We start from the raw sequence: 18,323 nt of genomic DNA, 5'->3' as shown, positions 1-18,323 counted from the left end.
AATTAAATGGTCAACTGCCTCAGTGTCTAATTTTCATAGTTCAAAATCTATACATGCAAATCATTTGAATTTATTTTCCTTTTCCAACTCCAAAAAGGTATGCAAAACATCCAAAGGAAGAAAACACAATGTTTGCCAAGACAGCATTCCTATGGAACTGATTTTATTACAAGACAATGCCCTAAAAAACACAAGCTGCAACATAATTTAAAGCAAAAATAAAGCTTTTCTGCTGGCCTTTTATAAAACAATCAATCCAGCTACAGTACTGCTCATGCTGTTAATTTAAACACACAAAACCAGAAACCATCCTGAATGGTCCTAGACCTTGCTCTCACTGCACAGCCCTGTAACTATGCACATTTTCTTTGTAAAATCTAATATAATACCAGAATTATCCTCTGTCTTATCAAACCCCTGTTATGCACAAAAATTACAATGCAGCCAGCTCTATAAAAAGCAACTGTATTTCAATGAGCTAGTTTAAAAAGCCTCCCTTCCCCAGCCTAGCTACCTTTGTGACATGGCAAAAATTTCACTGATGTCTGTGTGTTTGGTTTTGTTTCAGTTCACTTTTCAGCGTCAGTTCAGACTTACCTTGTGGAAAGCTTCTGGCACTACTGCCAAAGTTTCTTTATGCTCTTTTTATATGACTGTGTAAATAAGAGCCTTTATTTCTTAGAGGTTGCAGCTTCCCCATCTTAAAACTCAAACAGCAAATAGCAAAAAATAAGATTGTTGAAATTATTTTTATTCTGTTAAATTATAAGGAAAGCCACATGAAGAGGAGGGTGATGCTTACAAAACTACTCCCATATACAAAAGTTGGTCACTACAGTGCCACAGTGGCCTACAAGCACAGTGGGTTTGTGAGTTTGAAACTGGATTAATTCTTCCTTTCACTGGTTAACAGTGGCTGAAAGAAAGTAACTACAACCATGCAACCCAAAGTGCTGTCTAATAAAACCTGAGGAAAATTGAATAAATCAGTACATAAATACTATTAGCTGCTAAGATACTGAAAACAAAGACAAAGTAAAGCACTTCTGCCCCTTCCAGACTGCTGCTCGCTGCCATGAGTGGTCAGGAGCTCACCTCTGCAGTTTTGAAAGACGAAGACTCCCATCAGCATCCCCAGTGCTGGATCTTTGTCCCCATTTGTTAATTTTCCCACATTTTCTTTAACAATTGCCACTGCCTTTTGCCACACCTTGACCTGACACAGCTGCTTAGCAAGAACAGGATTTGCAGCTGGGACCAACCCTGCCCATGCATTTCACAGTGGCTCACAGCACTGAGGCTCTCCTGTCCCTGAATCCATAGCAAGGCACTGATTTACTTCCAACAGGCAGGTGATTAATAGCTTCTTCATATAGCCCATTTCTATCCCAGGGAAGGGCTTTTCCTCCTCCTTCTAACTGAGAACCAGCTCCACTCTTCCAAAAGAGTGTTTTGAAGTCCTCGTGTTGTCCTCCAAACTCACTGCAACTTTTATGACTAGTAACAACACATTTTCTTTATTACAGACTCATCCTCCTGTTTAAAAAACAGTCTGCCTTCTCTATAGACATAGTGCACAGAGGCTGAGTCAAGTCTAATAAGACCTCCCAAGGCTCCAGGCAATAAAACTTTCATCAGCCTTAGCCAATACTTGACAGTTGACGAACAAAATGTTCTGGCAAAATTATGAGCCTTGTATAAACACATTTTCTGGCAGGTATGTCCGGTTGTTTTAAAACCTGGAGAGACTGAATCAGCTTTGGCTACTGCAGGATCTACTACAGGAATGTGCTGGGCAGAGGGGGAAAGTGGGAAATAAGGGGGTGGAGGAATGGCGTGCAAGATGGGAAATGAGGCAAGCTCAGCCCACACAGCCTTTGCATCAGGCATTCAGAGCTGCTGCTGCTAACACAAGGTTTACAGAAAGTTTACGTACACATTGCCCACCTCCTTCAGTCCATTTCTTGTGCTGAGGCACTTTTCCAACATCTCTTTTGTGGACAGGAAGCTCTCAGTACTCATGACAAATTGCCTTAGAGCATTCCTGCCCAACAGGCAGCATTTTTGCTTCTCCTTGGCAATGCTGTCTAGCATGACTCCGCGGATGTCCTTGGGCTTCCCTGGCACACCAAACACGATGAACAAGCCCAGGCAGTCCTGTCCCACCAGGTGGCAGAACTCTGCCAGCTTCTCGAACCTGCTCCTGTTTTGGAAATGCCAGCGTGGCTTCCCAGCAGCAGTCATCCAGTGCCTTGGTGGGGCTGCTTTCACTATGGAAAAGTTCGGCCAGCTGCAGAGCCTGCACAGCAATCTGAAGTTTGATTTGCTTGTCAACTCGCAACAGAGTCCAGATCCAGTCCACACCAAACAACAAGGATTGCTGCTTGGTCGTTTTGCTGGTTGTGATATGTTCCTCCACTCCCTTTTCCACACAGAAGCTGATGAAGTTGACCAGAAAGATCTCGTTCAGAGTGTCTGTGGCTGTCTGGAATTTGCTCTGAGGATCTATGAACCCAAGGTAGTCCTTCAGTCTTTGCGATGCATAGACCACACCTTGGCTGAAGACTTCACAGATAACAAGAGTTTCGGCCTTGCTCTCCTGGTTGTCTTCATGTGATATTTTCTGGCCCATTTTCTGTGCAGAAGAAGATTGTTTCCACATGCAGACAGCCTCTGGGAAGTTCCTTCCTTCTTCAGCAAAGGCTCTGTAGTCACTGGGCACTGTCAGACCTACTAAGTACACATAATGGGTAGCTGTCACCTTCTAGATTAAAGTCATGCCTGGCAGGCTGCAGTCCTGGAGGGCATGAAAGGTTTCTTCTGGGCGCGTTCCTCTGCTCACTGAGCAGCGACCGGCCCAGCAGGCCCTGTAACTTCCACACCTACTGAATTCACCTGTTTGTTTTCCTTATTGTTCATTCTGGCACCATTTCCTTCACCAAACCTATGTCGTTCCAGTCTGATCTTAATCTCATTCGATCTCATTTCTAGGAGTATTACAAAGAAGCCTCTTTATTGGCACTGGGTGTTTCCTAGAGATGAATCAAGCCGTTTCTTTAATCACCCAGAGAGAAATATGTATCCAAACCTGAAGACTTCTACAGGATGCGTGAGATGATGTCATGGTCTATTTTGATGGAATGTTTGCCTGTATCCCCATATTAACTGCTGTTACTGTCAGTGGCATTAACTGTGCTATGACAATGCACATGGACTCATTTGAACATTTGGCTCAACTAAGAAGCTTGTGCTGTTGCTGCTGGATTATCTCAGGGAGGCTTGGACAGTCAATGCACAGCTACAACTACAAAAAAACAGGCTTCCTAACTTTACAAAATTCAGTCTCCCTAATTGTAAAAGCTGGAATGTATGTTACTGCTGCAGCAGGCACCAGCCCTGTTCAGCTCCAGAAGCTACTGCTGCCACCAAATGCACTGTCACAGTCTCCTCATGGGCCCAGAAGCTCACCAACCTTCTCACAAAACATTGTCCTACTGAGTCTTATTCCTCTTCATTCTCAATGAATGAAAAAAGCAACGAGGTTCTCTCTCTGCCTTCTTTTCTCTAATTGCTTAAAACTTCCTTCATTTGATCTCTCCCCTCCTGCCTACAGGTGTTCTTGTGCTCCTGCCACACCAAGGGAAACGCCATCTCAGGAGCAGGGCTGGTCAGTCACACTGCCCTCAGGTCCCTCTCTCCAAGAAACAGATCATGTCCTAGGTACTACCTTTCTTCTCTTACAGGGTCTTCATATTTGTCATGGGCCTGTCTCCACTCCTTCATAACTTACAGCCATCAGTAGGTGTTCACTACTGCTTCTCTTGTTATCTCTGACCCTAAATCTTGAGTTCTCTTCCTTTCTACAGAGGATTCCCCAGCACCTAACACACTCTCCTTGCTGACCTCTGCTCCAAATCTACTGGCAACTCAGGTTTTGCTTTAATTTTCACAGCTACCTCACAGAGTGCTATCCTCAGTTGGGAGGAAGAAGATAAAAGGACTCACCAGGTAAAGCTCTTGCTGCAAAGTAAAACATCAGAATGCTCAAGGAAAGCATAAAGCTCTCAAGTAGTATGCATCTTCTATTTTCCACATCACTGTAACAACAAATGCATATTGTGCTCTAGATTTCAAAGTGTTTATTCTCATTGTTAACACAGAAATGTTGATCTGTCAAACAAAACCACAGAAATGATAGTCAAAAGACAGGGAGGGGTTCTGCATTTTCTGCTCTGTTATCTGGCCACACCAGGCAAAACTTTTATCGACATTTGTACCTGCATCCCAGCAGCACACTGTGGTCTGGGGAAAACAGCTGGAGCTCCTATGCCTGCTGAAGGCTGCAAATACATGCGTAGGGGACAACACCTGGGACTAGAGAGATGCTTGTTCTCTGGAGTGGGAATGGCCAGAGCTGGTGCTTTTGCACCAGATGACAATCAACAGAGACACTTTCTCATCACACTGTGCCAAATAACCCAAGTAATTCAAATCTGGATCTCAGAAATCAGTATAAAAAGACCTAGGACAGTGCATTTCTTTGCTGTTATCTGACTCTTTCTGCAGGCACTAATGTGAACTAATGAGTCCACAAAGACTCTAATTTTGTTTGCCCCCTCTCCCTCATCTTTTAAATAGAACAAAATAGCTTCCTAGGAAATTAAAAAAAATATGGATACATATTTAAAACAAACACAAACACTTGGCATTTTCCACAGATTTTATTGGATCTTACATGGCAATACACAGTAGTAATGTTGCCCTCTTCAAAAATGCACAAAATACCACAATGTTATCAATTTTGTGCACATGCACCCATAAACTTCCTGAGGTCATCCCTTGCTTTCATATTAGACCCCCATAAAATAATCACGGTTCAGATGATAGGCTGCTTTGAAGGGACAACCAATTTTCCAACCAGTAGATGCTGAAATGGGTTGTTCGGAGCAGAATTTTACTTACACTGGACTTAAAAACAAATGATCATCTGCTGCTGCCAATATGTTTGTTAATAGCACTGAACTGAAAAGAAATTTGAGAGTATTTGCTTATACCTGTTTCAGCACATAATATTGTGTCACTAGCCCTTTTTTTTTCCTGTGAATATCCAGCCATTATGTCCACTAGTCAGAGCCTGCTAAAGGAGTGAAATTAGAGGAATACTGTTGCTCAGAAGCCTGTGCCATGTCCTCCCAGTGCGTCTCTACTGGTAAGAGCAGGGTCTTGAGCCCAACTTACATGTAAATAATTACCATAGTGCAAATTATTCACAGAAAGCAAGCCCTGAATCCACATCTGAGTATTTGCACCTGAAAGCTGGAAGCAGGCATTACAGAATGTGGTATTTCTGCCTAATTAAAATAGCTCAAACACCCCCAAGACAGCAGAGGAAGAAACAACAGACAGCAAATTATTTGTGGATGTTACTTAGTCAGGAATTTTGGATAAAGCACCAGTGTTGTAGTCTGTCTGTAGAGAAATGGAAAGTGGCACAAACTGAATATGAATAATTACAGATTGTTTGCCTGGCTCCAGTTAGTAAAGTGAGAATGGCAGCACTTGATATCATATACAACACAACTGGTCCACATCAAATTTTTCATTTTCTTTGCACATAAATAGCCTTCACTGCACATCCTTAAAAAAAAAAAAAAAAGAAAAAAAAAAGACTTGTAATAAATTATAAGCTATAAGCAGAGCTCTGTGAAGAACCTTCCTTCCCTTCCTAACTTTTGTAATGGTGTTTCAGAAACACCCACAAAATCAGCCAAAATCTAAACTCCATTATACAACACAAGCAGCATGTCAGAAATGGTTTCATTACTACCCTTGCCGGAAGTGACAACTCTTATAAAAGCCAAATACCACTGCAAGGAGCAATTCTAACTGGATTTTTTTCCTTTACAAAGCAAAGCAATTTCATTCCATTGTGCTAAAATACATGCAACATTCAACACCGTATAAACAACTACTGTAATAAACAGTTACTTTTTTTGGCTTTTGGCTAGGACATCTTGCAATACAGAAAAATTCTGACAAAAAAAATTCTACTGGCTAGTTAGACTTACTAAAATCTGATCATCTTCAAGGCAAAAGAGTTATGTTTTAAGAAGGTAAAATGATATGCAACATGTTTGATATCTGTATTTTTGAGGGAAATTCCCACCTTGGCTTTAATATTATGAAATAATATATTTCCTATACATTTCTCTCTCTATATATTTTATTTTTGATTTTTTGCAACTACACCATCTTTATGTTAGTTACAGCACAGAAATATCCCTTCCATATGCAGGGAGTACTCTCAGCTTGAAGGAAAACTCTCCAGAATATTTTTAAGTCACAGAAGCATTAATAACTTTCTTGAATGCTATAACTATTGCTGCAAGGAACACGGAAGAAGACGTTTTGAATTTGCAGTTTCCATAAGAGTCACTGCCAATAAAAACATGCTTTATAACTGTTTCATCCCAAATGGAAGATCATTATACTGTGCACTTAGTAAAAAGCAAAAAAAGCAAACAGTTCCAAAGGCCAGCCTGCCTTTTCCAGTAACCAGCTGGTATGCAAACTGCGATAATCTTTTACAAACCCCTCCCCTTCCCCCGCACCTCAAGCTTTCCATCACTCTATTTCACAAAATTTAAATTTCTGCTTTTACATGTACTTCATATATTCTTTTTTCTTTTTTTTTTTTTTTTTTTTTATAAAACAGTATAAAAATAAAAGCAACAATTAAGAGCTACAGGGGAGGGCATGGATGACTAAAATCCTACATTTGATATCATGGGAAGGGCAGAACTAGTATTTGTGCTGATAGCAATAACATCTTGTTTCAACTGAAAACCTAGAGAAAGCTGATCAACATCTACAGACACAATACATCTATTCTGAAACAATATAAAGGATTATCTCAGGACAAGAATAAGCAAAAGGAACACTATGATACCATGTAAATTTAAATGCAACACTCTGAAAGATACCACCAGTTTGTATATTAAATACAGTAAAAAACCAATTACCATTCACTAGTGTCTGGGTATTTCTTATGGCAACTTTAGAGTAGGCACCTTTTTTTTTTTTTTTTTTTTAAATTCACCGCCTCCCAGTATTACTTCTAACAAACAGAAGCAAGGGCAATGTAATGTACATGATTTGCTGCCCATCATGTGTAATGCTGTTTCTTGTACATAGGAAAGTGAGCTGAGCCTTCATCAGTGCCTAGTGGTTACTGTCACACGTTAGAGTCCTCATCTGTTATACTGGTGCTAGGAGAGCGAGTCGCAAAGTCTTTAAACATTTCATCTTCTTTTAACATGTGCTAGAAAGGAAATGAGAAAAGAGTCAAGGTTCAGGCCCTCCCAATTAATATCAAGTACTGAGGACAGTCCAGTCTCATGGCTGGCAGCAAACAACACTAACAGGCAAGGCATCCTATCACTCTTCCTCTCCAGACCCACTCCCATTGATTTCTGGGGAACCCCTGGGGGGACAGAGCCAGCTGAAAAACAACTCATCTACAAAACAAACTGTGAGGAACAGATTTATTTATTTATTTTTTTTTACCCCATGGCCCAGCTCAATTTCTGCTGGCACAAATGGCTTGGGAAATGCAGGCTGGGGCTGGGCTGATTCCATTTCTGATGAGGCTTCACTGTATCTGTTGTTTGCACAGTATTTTACATACTTCAGTTCTCAGACTGAGGCGTTTCACCCCATCCAAACACTATCTCTCACTAAAAGCACCGATATCTAGCAAAGCAATTGCTCCCCAAAACACAAAACTAAGCTGCTTGACAGAGCTGCTAATAGTGATGAAAATTTGCACTTAAGTATGTTTGTAGATAACTCAGCACTGCTATTTAATGCTAGAGACTGGCAAAAGTCTTAGGTCCATTGTACAGAAAAGGAACCTTATTCTACAGACACAAGTTTTACGCCTTACTGTTAAGTTGTTGATGCCTTCAGAAAATGCTCCTATTTGCCTCACTGTCCCTTCTGAATCTTCCATCTGCAAAAAACAGATAATGAATAATGAATGAATAATAAATTCTCTGTATGCCACAACAGAATGGCAATTAAGTACAGCAGACAATGTAAATGCTTGATTACACCCAACCTGGTCAGAGCAAGGAAAGAGTGTGGCCCATGAGGGCCACACAATATGCAAGAGAGGGTCTTACAGGTATTGCATTCACAGCTTGTGTCTTCCTGTGCCGAGAGGAATGTTTGTTATGTTTGCTAGTGGTGCTGTGTGACTCTAAGAAGTGAGGACCTTCTCAGGCCAAAGTAAAGGAAAGGTTTCACCATGAAAAGGAGGTTTTCCACCAAACCTGACAGCAGAGCCAAGGATTTTAAACTGTTTTACCTGCTCCAGTCTGTCCAAATCGTCGTCATCATACACTCGGATATCCAGGCCAGGCTTAAAACCCTTCTTTGACCCACTTCCAGAAGCCCTCCCCAGTTCCATAGGACACACATACTCTTCCACATCATCTTGCTTTTTCTTCCTCAGGCTTCCAAAATTGCTGAAGGCAAGTTTCTTTGGCTTACAAGTGAAGAGAAAGTTGACAAGTAAACAAAGAATTAACAGATCTCTCTGCATTTGGTGTTTCAATCAATGTAAGCAGATGATGAAGGGTTAAGACCCCCTGCTCTCCTAACAACGACTTTCTGAATAGCTGCATTTCCTGATAACTGCATCCAAAAGAACAAGATGTGTTCCCTCATGTGTTTAATGTGTGTTTTTTTCATTAGCAGCCAGCCCCTTTTCTCAGACCTTACTGAACTGTGCTCCAAGAACAGGTAAAACTGGATATCTAAACGTCTGCCTGGAAGCTCATACATGGACCCAGAACAAGTGGCCTACCTTTACTTTGGCAGTTGCTGTTAAGAGGACATAGTCTGGGGACTCCATGGCTTCACGTTTCTTCTGCTGGGCATCCTGCCCAATGAGGAGGTTGAAATGAGTCGCCAAGTGCCGTCGCAACAGTGTCTTGTTTGGTGGGATGTTTAGCAATTGCGCCATGGTTTCTACATTGAAACGTGGCTCCAAAACCTTTTAACCAAACCACAGAGAATACAGCTGAAGCCAGTACTGTCTGATGAGGTCTCAAGGACATCAAGAGGCACACCTGTCTTCGTCACCTCCTAAGGTTGCTTTGAGATGTTTTTATTTTTGAGAAAATATACAATAAAGAGGAAGCAAAAAGAGATAACTAGTTAAAGGATTCATAAAATGCTATCTCCAGACTTGCTTTCTCGAGCTATATTGAAACAAACTGGCAGGTAAGAACACATAAATCCACCCTTAGCTCAAGTGGAGCTATCGCAAAATGTTTATTCACCATCTTCTTTAATGCTGGAAAATGCAGTCAAAGAAATGATGGAGAATAAACAGACATAAAATGTCTGGAGAAAGGATATGCCTCTCGATCAGAACAAGCTTCTACAAGTATAAGTCTTTAGCCTGGAGCATCTCATGCTAGAGCAACTAAAAGCAATGCTGGTTTGACACTGAAATTACAGATTGTATGAAAGAATTAAACCCCCCTCACAAAAGAAAAACATACTCAGGTCTAGGAACGAAGATGGTGGAAAGTGGAGAACACCATCAAATTGTGAGGGGGATACAGGTAAACAAACTCATCGCTTTCCAAACTAATTTCGCCCAAGACATTCATGTTTTTTAAAACTATAAGGTAATGAATTTTGACAGCAACTTATTATTAACCAGAAACAGAAGAAAAAATAAGAGTGGCTGCAGCAAAGATATCAGAACTTTGCTCTAGCAATTCTCAGTGGTAGTGTTTTTTCGTTTGTTTGTTTGGTTGGTTTTTTATATAAAACAGAATAAATGCCTGCCTGCCTAAAACCTTACCATCAGTCCCCCATGCACACCACTCCCCCGCAGATTAGGTGCATACTCTGCCAGATCAACAGAGCGTAACCACTCCATCACACGATGATTGGTCCACTGGGTGACTTCAGAAGGTGTGACACTACTCTATGAACAGGAGAAACAGGCAGTTAAGGAGACTTCCCAACACAGCTGTCGCAGCCTAACCTTTACTGAAATAAACCTCTCCTGTCTTTAATGCACACAAGCCCACCTTGCACTTGAGAAAAAGCTTCCACTCTTTTTGGATTACTATCTTGCAGCAATGTCAAAGCAGAGATGGGTCTGGACCGAACCCCACACATTCCCCAAGTACTGCAAGATTTCAAAGCAGATATAAACTGAAATTTCATCACAAATATTTTACCTCTGTATTGCAAAGGGTTCAAAATATGCTGAGCTCTCCTGAGTTTCTTAAGCTGCTTCTTCAACTCAGAGTTAAGATACTGACAAGTCTAGGTGATGGGGACACTGATATGAAGCTACCTTTCTGATGCTTTTCTAGCCATAACAAGAAGAGTCTAAAGCCTTCCAGCAATGCAGTATGGTTTGAAATCAGCCAGTTTCAACTGTGGTTCATTCACAACATGAAATGTTTTATCTTTCTAATAATCTAAGCCTAGAACTGATCATAGCAGTGATTAACTTGTGTTTATCCTACTGAGAAGTGATCATCTTTCTTGCTCTGTTTGTAGGAAGTTGTGCCAAATAACATGAGCTGTGTCTGTGAGTTGAGTGGGCAGGTCTGTATCATACTTTATGCAGTTTGAATATCTTCCTGTGTACTAAGAATAGTTGCAATTTCTACCAGTGCAGCTGAAAACTAGCTATCTCCACATGGTGCAGATAGGCATCACATATCTAAACCCAAGACTCTGAGTTGGTTCATCATCCATTGCCCTAGTCAGTGTACACTGCTTCCAAAACAAACTGATACCAGTTTCCCATCTGATAAGAGTACCAAATTTCTTTTACAGAGGAAATTCTGACACGGCCATAGACTTCACAATTACATAAGCCTCACAGTAACTGTGCACTAAGTTTAAGATGACTTCTGTTACTGAAACATATTAAAGGCAAAAGAGCCAGTTGTCAACTAGGAAGAGGAATGGGAAATTTGGCAGAGATTTACTCTAGGACAATGGCCTGTGGAAGAAAGAAGTGGTATTCCAGGTAATTACAGCAGGGCATGAAACTTGGGAACAAAATAAGAAAGAGGAAACAAAAAATGAAACAAAATGAAATAGAAGACAACCAATAAAGGAGGAGAGGGCAAAGAAGGAATAATCACAAACTCTCAGAAAAAAACTAGAGGATTCTTCTTCACAGTTCTGTCTTCAAGCAGTACCTCATCTGATGGCCTCCTGCGCAGACAGTTAGGTTCAAAGTTATTTATTCTCAGAACTTGGATGGCCCTTTTGATGCTGAGGTGGTGGAGGACACTGACAACCTTCAAGGACAGCAAGTCATCCTGTCGAAGAGGAAGGGGGTGTTAGTAAACACAAATACACTTATTAGAGGAACTAACATCCAACTGTAGGAGACTGCTTTGGACTCTGGCTTAAAATGTCACATCTGATACATTCTGGGATAAAATTTTAATAAGTGAGACACAGGATGTCAAGCCATCTGTCCCAGAAGAAAATCTTTCTATGTTGCTCCTATACTAGCTCCTGCATGATGTTCTTCACATGCTGTATGGAGCTTAGTACAATAAATCTGGAGTGATGATGATGGGAGAGAGTGAGATGATGCCTCCTCTGCAATCCTACTAGAGACAGGACAGCTTTCTAACCACACTGCATCAGAATCAGATGGCATTTTCATTTAGTCCTGACCAAAGTTTTAATATCACAAACATCCAGCTCGAAGTTTAATTTAAAACAATAAATTACCCTGAAACTGATTGGGGCATTCTGTATGGTTAAAATGAAAAAAAAAAAAAAAGGAGATAAAAATATGAGGTTATGTCAGGTGAATTTACACCACATCATTTTCAGCATGAGATGAGCCACTTCTCACACATCACAGGGTAAGAGCATGCAAAGACACAGGCACACTCCTCTCTGCAACACATTATGATACTAACAAAAGCAGATGGTTCTTTCTCCAAAAGCTTGATCCTCCCAATGTTTTTTTACTTACACATTAATCTTGTAGAGAAATTGATTTTAGAGCTCACACAGACCAGCTATTTAGGTTCCCACTACTCTTTCATAGAAAGAGTCACACATCTCCTGACACACGTGAGAATTTCTACCATGCCAAAGGGGACACTGCCTCACAGCGTCCCTCTCCCTGCACTGGCCACCAGGTGCAGCCTTTGGCTGAATAAGTAGCTTTTAGATGTCAAGAGCTGGGAGAAGCAAGTTTCCTTCCCTCTTTGTGACAAGAGCAGCAAGCAGCAGTTTTGCTCTGGCTCCATTACACCCCTTGTTCTCCTTCTTATATTCAGGGCTACTTCAAATCACTGAGAAGGGGAAGAGAGAGTCTTTTGGCAACCAAGAGGGCTTAACTCACAGGACACAAATGGTGAAAACAGCTAAGGAGACACAAAGTTTAGATGAGGCTTGCAGGCTAGAAAAGGCTGTTGGTGTGTCCTGCTGATGGGTTTGCAATCTATGCAATGCAGAAGATGCCATGCTTTGCTTACCTCTGTTTTCACTTCAAGGTCTAGCCCCAGAAATTTATCATATCAAAACCAAAATAATCAGATTCTGTCTCATGAGAGAGACACGAAAAACTTTCATGCAGGAGCGAGTTACATGACCAGCCTGGAGAGACTTCCCAGCCCACTCTCAGCTAGCTACTGCAGCACCAGAGAAGGGCTACAAAGAACCTCTGCACTGCAACAGGGGCCACATGCAGTGAGACTTGCATTCTTGCTATATTAGGCTCTTTGATTATAATTTAATCCTTATTGTGCCATTAAGTGTCTCAAAGTCTGATTCTTTTCTGGTACAATTTGGCTGACAAATTAATTTATGCACCTTTATGTCAGGGTTAACCTGGCTTAATATTAAAACATTAATATTTTTATATTAATATTAAAACATTAAGCCAGGTTAACCCTGACATAAAGGTGCATAACGTTTTAATATTACATGTGTGTTACCAATACTGGACTATTTTACAATTTTGTCAGAATAATCTATGACTAGATTCTTCACTTGTCCACATATTTCATTGTTTTCGGCTAACCTTATGATGAATTTAAGATTAGAGTTTCTATTTCATAGTTTGCTATTTTAGTTTGAGTTGGGGTAAATCTTCATGTGATTTTTAAAAGTATTTTTCATACTTTGCATACAGCTATGTTTAGTTGATCATTTACACAATCTGCTAAAAATTTGATGGTTCTACTCTAAAACATTCCTAGCAATTTAAAATTAAAGGGAATTGACAGGAAGAATACCTATTTAAAAGGCAATGCCCTTGCTGCATTTCCCTCCTCTGTCCTATTACTTTTCTTCTTTAAGAGAAAAAAAGACTTGAATAACAGAAGTTCCTTTACCACCTACACTGTATCCTATCAGCATTCAATGCTCATCTAGTCAATAGTGATAAAGTCTCCCAACACGAGATCAACTTCAGCAGAACCTGCTGGCATCAGATCTCCATGATCTAACAAGCAGAAGAAAGAAACTACCTCCTGCTTTTATATTAATGTCCAAACTCAAAAACAAAAGGAAGCAAACACCAAAACACCTTATGCAAGCAGCAAGTACTTGAGTATCTGACTGAAAAGCACTTGACAGCAACATCATGTCAGGTAGCTGAGCTAATGTGAGAGCTGTACAAAATACATGCAAACACGGCATAAAATGATAACTTTTACTCTGTTCATAGCACAACTCATGAGGGAGTACCACTGCAACTGACTTTTTTGTTACAAAGAGGGGAATAATACTGGCAATGCTCAGTTTGCATTTACTTCTTCAGAGAAGAACAAATGCCTTATAAGTCATCTTACCTGATGTTTTAGACAAATTAAACCTGCTAGGTTGGCTTCACCTGACAGGCACTAAAGTGGGTAGCTGACACTGGTTGTGTACATTTTGAAATACATTATACAAATGCTATTAAATGTGTCCTGTTTTCAAACAAGCTGTCTCTTAAAACTGCAATTCTCTTCAAAGAAAATTGCTTGGGTTTTCTTACCCTAAGCATCCACATCAATATGTAAGTAGATTTAATATTTGCTCACTGAAGAGAAGAAAAAAATTCTACCTACTTCTATTAATTAATAGCATCACGAACAGCAAAAGCCCAGCTGCATGAAATGCGACCACAGCTTTTGTGTACTTACACATACTGCCTGAGCACATCAGACAACATCACAGACAATTAAGTGCAAGATTGCCCATTACTCAAGTATGATTCTGGGCTCTTGCTTACTTTGTTTGCTCTTTCACTTTAAGATAGTGTCTTTAAAGCTGGAAAGACTATAGGAAATACTTGCAGGTGAGCTGTACTATCAGGGCTTCTGTTTTCTACAGGTTGCAGCTATTAGCATTAACACAGGACACCCACTACAGTTTCAAGCAGTCCGTTAAATTCTGCAATACAGCATGTGCAAATATGGCATCCCAGAATATCTTTTTAGCATTAGCTTCTGACACTCTCACTTTCTCTCTGCAATTATGCAGAAAATTTGCAGGCCCAATTTCTGACCTGTTCAACAGCTTTGAAAATACTGACATCCCACGAGACATATGAGATGCGTAGGTGTTGGAATGAACTCTGCTTTTGGTACACAACATGAGTATATGTGTAGCCTCTGCAATGTTGCAAGAGCAAGTGTAAGCTCCATCTTTAGCTTACTTTCAATAGATTTTGTCATCTGGGGCAAAACTCAAATGTGCAGATGGTGACCTCACAGTACTTCTAAGTTTCTCTTTAAAACTTTGAACATAGACCCAGAGTAATGTGCAGATGGTCTGCTGGCCTCCAGACCTGTCAGCTTTCTACTCTACGAAGCTACAAACCAGACTGCCATGACCTGACTCCTCATGGACACCAGACCCTGTAAGATGTCTGGTCCTGCTCTCCCCAGCAGGATCTGAGAACAGATGTCTGTGTTGCCAGAGCTGCCCAAGCAGCCACAGATGCCCTCCAGTGCCCCATAAATGGGATGCTTATGGGGACAGCAAGGATTTGGCTGGTGCACACTCCTGTGGGAGGGCTGAGGGAAAGAGGTTCAAGTGTTAAGTGAATCTAATATCTATGCAGTCACAATGATGGCAGGTTGAAAGCAGGTCTCTCTAGCCTCACCTGGTCTTCAAGTGAGCTGTCTGGAGGTATGCCAGTGTGCTTTGAAGTGAGGAAAAACTAAGAACATGGCAAAGATGTCAGGAAAAGAAGAAACATTTACTCACCACACTCATGTAATGAAGCATTCGGCCATCCACCTTTCCTTCATCGAACTGGGTCTTATATTGGGGGAGGCCAATGTCATCCAGCCACCCTAAGACCGAGACAACCACATTAGTGCAGCAAAGCTCTTCTCGATTAATAGCAACCATGTCTGTTGGTGCTATTATCACTCTTTGAGCCTTAAATTTGCCATGATTAGGAACCCCTACAAAAAGTTGCTGCTTCAGAATTCAATAAAATCTTACTTGTAACCCAGTGGTAATCCAGTTTTCCATGATTGTTTTCCTCTTCAGACCCAAGCGCCTGCAGAGCAAGCTGAAGCTTCTTCCGATGCAATGGGTGCTTTATCCCAAGCTCCTGTGAAAGTAAGGAAAGCAGCAAAGCTTATGACAATCCTGTACTTTATTTCTCCCTCTACTAAGAATTAAATATGGTTTCAGAAAGTCACAGTGTAAACAGCACTTGATGGTGACTTGGCAGGTATATTTCCCATTGCTGAATCCCAAAACTATCTCAGCCCATGCTTGGAATTATGGAAATGCCAGCTCACTGGAGTGGATTAAGAGACGTAGGTTCCAAAGAACTATATGAAAATATAAGCCATAGTATTGCCATACCAGCTTAAATCAAACAATTTAAAACATGTTAATATTCAGAAAAATACTTGATGTGATTACAACCTTCCCTCCCACTTAGGCAGGTAAAGTTAAATATGTTAATTATTTAAAAGCATATAAAGGTCCCAGGAATTACTGAAATTTATTTATGCTTCCAAATGCACAAGAACTTCCCCGGTCTAGAGGTGCAAGTGCAGCCATCGAAGATTTATTTAATCCCATGTATGCTTTTACTAGCACTCACTGGTTAATGTTATCTCTGAATACCGCAAACCACTATGTCCACATCACACTTCTTGTATTCCAGTTGTAGTATAGTATAACTAAAGTTGTAGTATAGTATAACTTTGAATTAGCTTACTAATTGAAACAATCCCCCCCTTCCCTAGGGTTACTATTTCCTGAGGGTAGTAATTATTAAAAGTTGAAAATTCAAACATTAGCAAACATCATGGATTCAAAGTGTAAACTAAACCAACTTTTTTTTTTTTTTTGCTTTTAGTTTTAGGAAACAAGACAAACGATTCCATAATTTAAGACAAAGAAAATGGTCACCCTGTGTGTAACAGGGTGTATGCCTCTGTGTAAAATGGGCAGAAAATACATCCAGACCAAAGCAGCAGCTTTTTACAACTTTTTCACACAGGCATAAAATAACTGTGCCATAAATAAATGATAATGAACCTGTTTCAAAGCTGTTTGATAATGAAGCACTCTTGAGTGCATGCTTTTAAAAAGCAGCACAGCCAATTCAGGTGTCCATGTCTAGTGAAGTTAATTCACAAACTTCTAATTAAGAGCTTCATTACAGAACATTACATTTCTACTAAATGTCACCTACAAAGAACCAGATTTTGCATTGTTGCAGATGATAAATAAAAAGAAAACAAAAAAATTTTTACATTTTTATTTTGACTAGATGCACTTCACAGTGCAGACATGATTTACATTAATAGAAATACTTTTTTTTTTTTTTTTTTTTTAAGTTTAATTAAACGTAGTGTTTCTAGTACTTCTCACCTTTTCCAAATCCTGCTGAGAAGCCTGAAGAAGTGTTTGCCCCGACAGTATCCATTGTCTGCCATTACTTATATAAGAGCCTAGTCCTTGGTCCTGGAGCCAGTTGCAAACCTGCTCTTTTGTCCACTTGGCAAATGGCATGTCCAGCTCACTTCAGAAGATTTTACAAAAAAAGAGATTGATAAATCCCATGCCTCAATCTTCTGCTTTCATACTTAAAATAATAATAAGAAGAAGAACTGAGCCATTCATTCATGAGTATTTGGTGGGAGCTGGGGCAATCTCCAGGGAAGAACGTACATCATGATCAGCTGCTAGGTAAGCCTTGGAATAGTGTATCTCTACGTCAGAATTGTTAGCACCACAAAGTGCTAACTGCTACTGATCTCGCATCACCATTACAATAAACATAATCTATTAATGCTACTGGCACAATCACCTTTGCTGCCTAGGGTGGCTAAAACTCTAAATAAAAAACATAATATTTCACTTTTGCCTTTAATAAACAGGAAATATCGCAGCAGGAAATATACTGGAGGAATATCTCTCACGGCCACACGAGGGCTCATGATCCATTTTGTGCAGCCTTACAGATGCACTCCTGCATGAAAAGCTTCACTCAGCAGCAGAATCCCACCCCTGGGCACCCACCACCCAGCCAGCCTCAACCTTGCCAAGACCACTTCTCAAAGGAAGAAAGAGCATGGATCTGCCTGTTTCTGCTCGCCAGGGGAGGGAATGTATCCTTTTGACACTGTGATTCTCCTTTTGACCCTGTGCTCTACTGGAGCTGCCAGGAAGACAAAGCATTGGCACACTTTTCACCACTCATCTTACTTGTGAGACTGCCCCAGGTCTCGAGACCAGCCCAGTCGCGGCCCTGCAGTTGCTCTTGTCCCTCCTCTTTTGAACTCAGTCTCGGACATGTCATCTAGGTTGAAGGTGGTAGACTGACTTCTTTTAAGTCTAGATTAATGGAAGGAAGCATATTCACATTTGACCAAAGAAAAGGAATGCTTCTACTAGCACAACCAACACACACAAGATTTCCCATGGGGTTTGTAGCCCTTCCTGCACCCACCACCAACCCACCAGTAGCCAAAAAAAAACAACAAAAAAAAACTTAAATACCATGCTGGTTCCTGCTCTTGTGACGGTCACACCAGCCGTGCCCACAGCCTGCCTTGAACAGACCACAGGGCCACTGGTTGGAGAGGGGAAAATGGAAGATGAGAAGCTAAGGCAGATTTGACAGAAAATGCATACAAGACGGAAGACAGAGCAGTGCCCCTGCTAAGCCCACCAGCTTCTTCCTCCCAAAGGCATCAGCTTGGGCAGCCCCAGTGCTTGGTTGGAACCCTTGCAAAACCCTTCGCAAATCCAGCTCTGCAGAACAGTCATTTCGCATCTTT

The 18,323-nt window shown here is 40.8% G+C and overlaps 2 protein-coding genes across 19 annotated transcripts in view; both read right to left on the bottom strand.

The window, feature by feature from the left end:
* Positions 1-730: 730 nt before the first annotated feature.
* REP15 (RAB15 effector protein) lies at positions 731-4,552 on the bottom strand. The gene is given in 2 exon segments (XM_068656446.1): positions 731-2,226; positions 2,228-4,552. Coding segments are annotated over 2 exon segments (744 nt in total). The 5' UTR covers positions 2,663-4,552; the 3' UTR covers positions 731-1,917.
* Positions 4,553-4,702: 150 nt separating this feature from the next.
* PPFIBP1 (PPFIA binding protein 1) overlaps positions 4,703-18,323 on the bottom strand; it is a 113,071-nt gene continuing 99,450 nt past the window's right edge. For all 18 annotated transcript variants that reach the window (XM_068656265.1, XM_068656300.1, XM_068656227.1 and 15 more), the window contains 10 exons: positions 17,749-17,877; positions 16,912-17,062; positions 15,520-15,631; positions 15,277-15,365; positions 11,247-11,369; positions 9,881-10,006; positions 8,870-9,058; positions 8,369-8,548; positions 7,946-8,011; positions 4,703-7,321 (listed from right to left, as the gene is read on the bottom strand). In XM_068656265.1, coding sequence (XP_068512366.1) covers positions 7,235-7,321; positions 7,946-8,011; positions 8,369-8,548; positions 8,870-9,058; positions 9,881-10,006; positions 11,247-11,369; positions 15,277-15,365; positions 15,520-15,631; positions 16,912-17,062; positions 17,749-17,877 — 1,252 coding nt within the window. In that variant the 3' untranslated portion in view covers positions 4,703-7,234. The remainder of the gene's footprint in view (positions 7,322-7,945; positions 8,012-8,368; positions 8,549-8,869; positions 9,059-9,880; positions 10,007-11,246; positions 11,370-15,276; positions 15,366-15,519; positions 15,632-16,911; positions 17,063-17,748; positions 17,878-18,323) is intronic.

This window comes from Anas acuta, chromosome 1 (genome assembly GCF_963932015.1).
Source record: "Anas acuta chromosome 1, bAnaAcu1.1, whole genome shotgun sequence".
Classification (NCBI taxonomy): Eukaryota; Metazoa; Chordata; class Aves; order Anseriformes; family Anatidae; genus Anas; species Anas acuta.
Note: the sequence above shows the minus strand (reverse complement) of the source record. Positions and strands in the feature narration are given on the sequence as shown.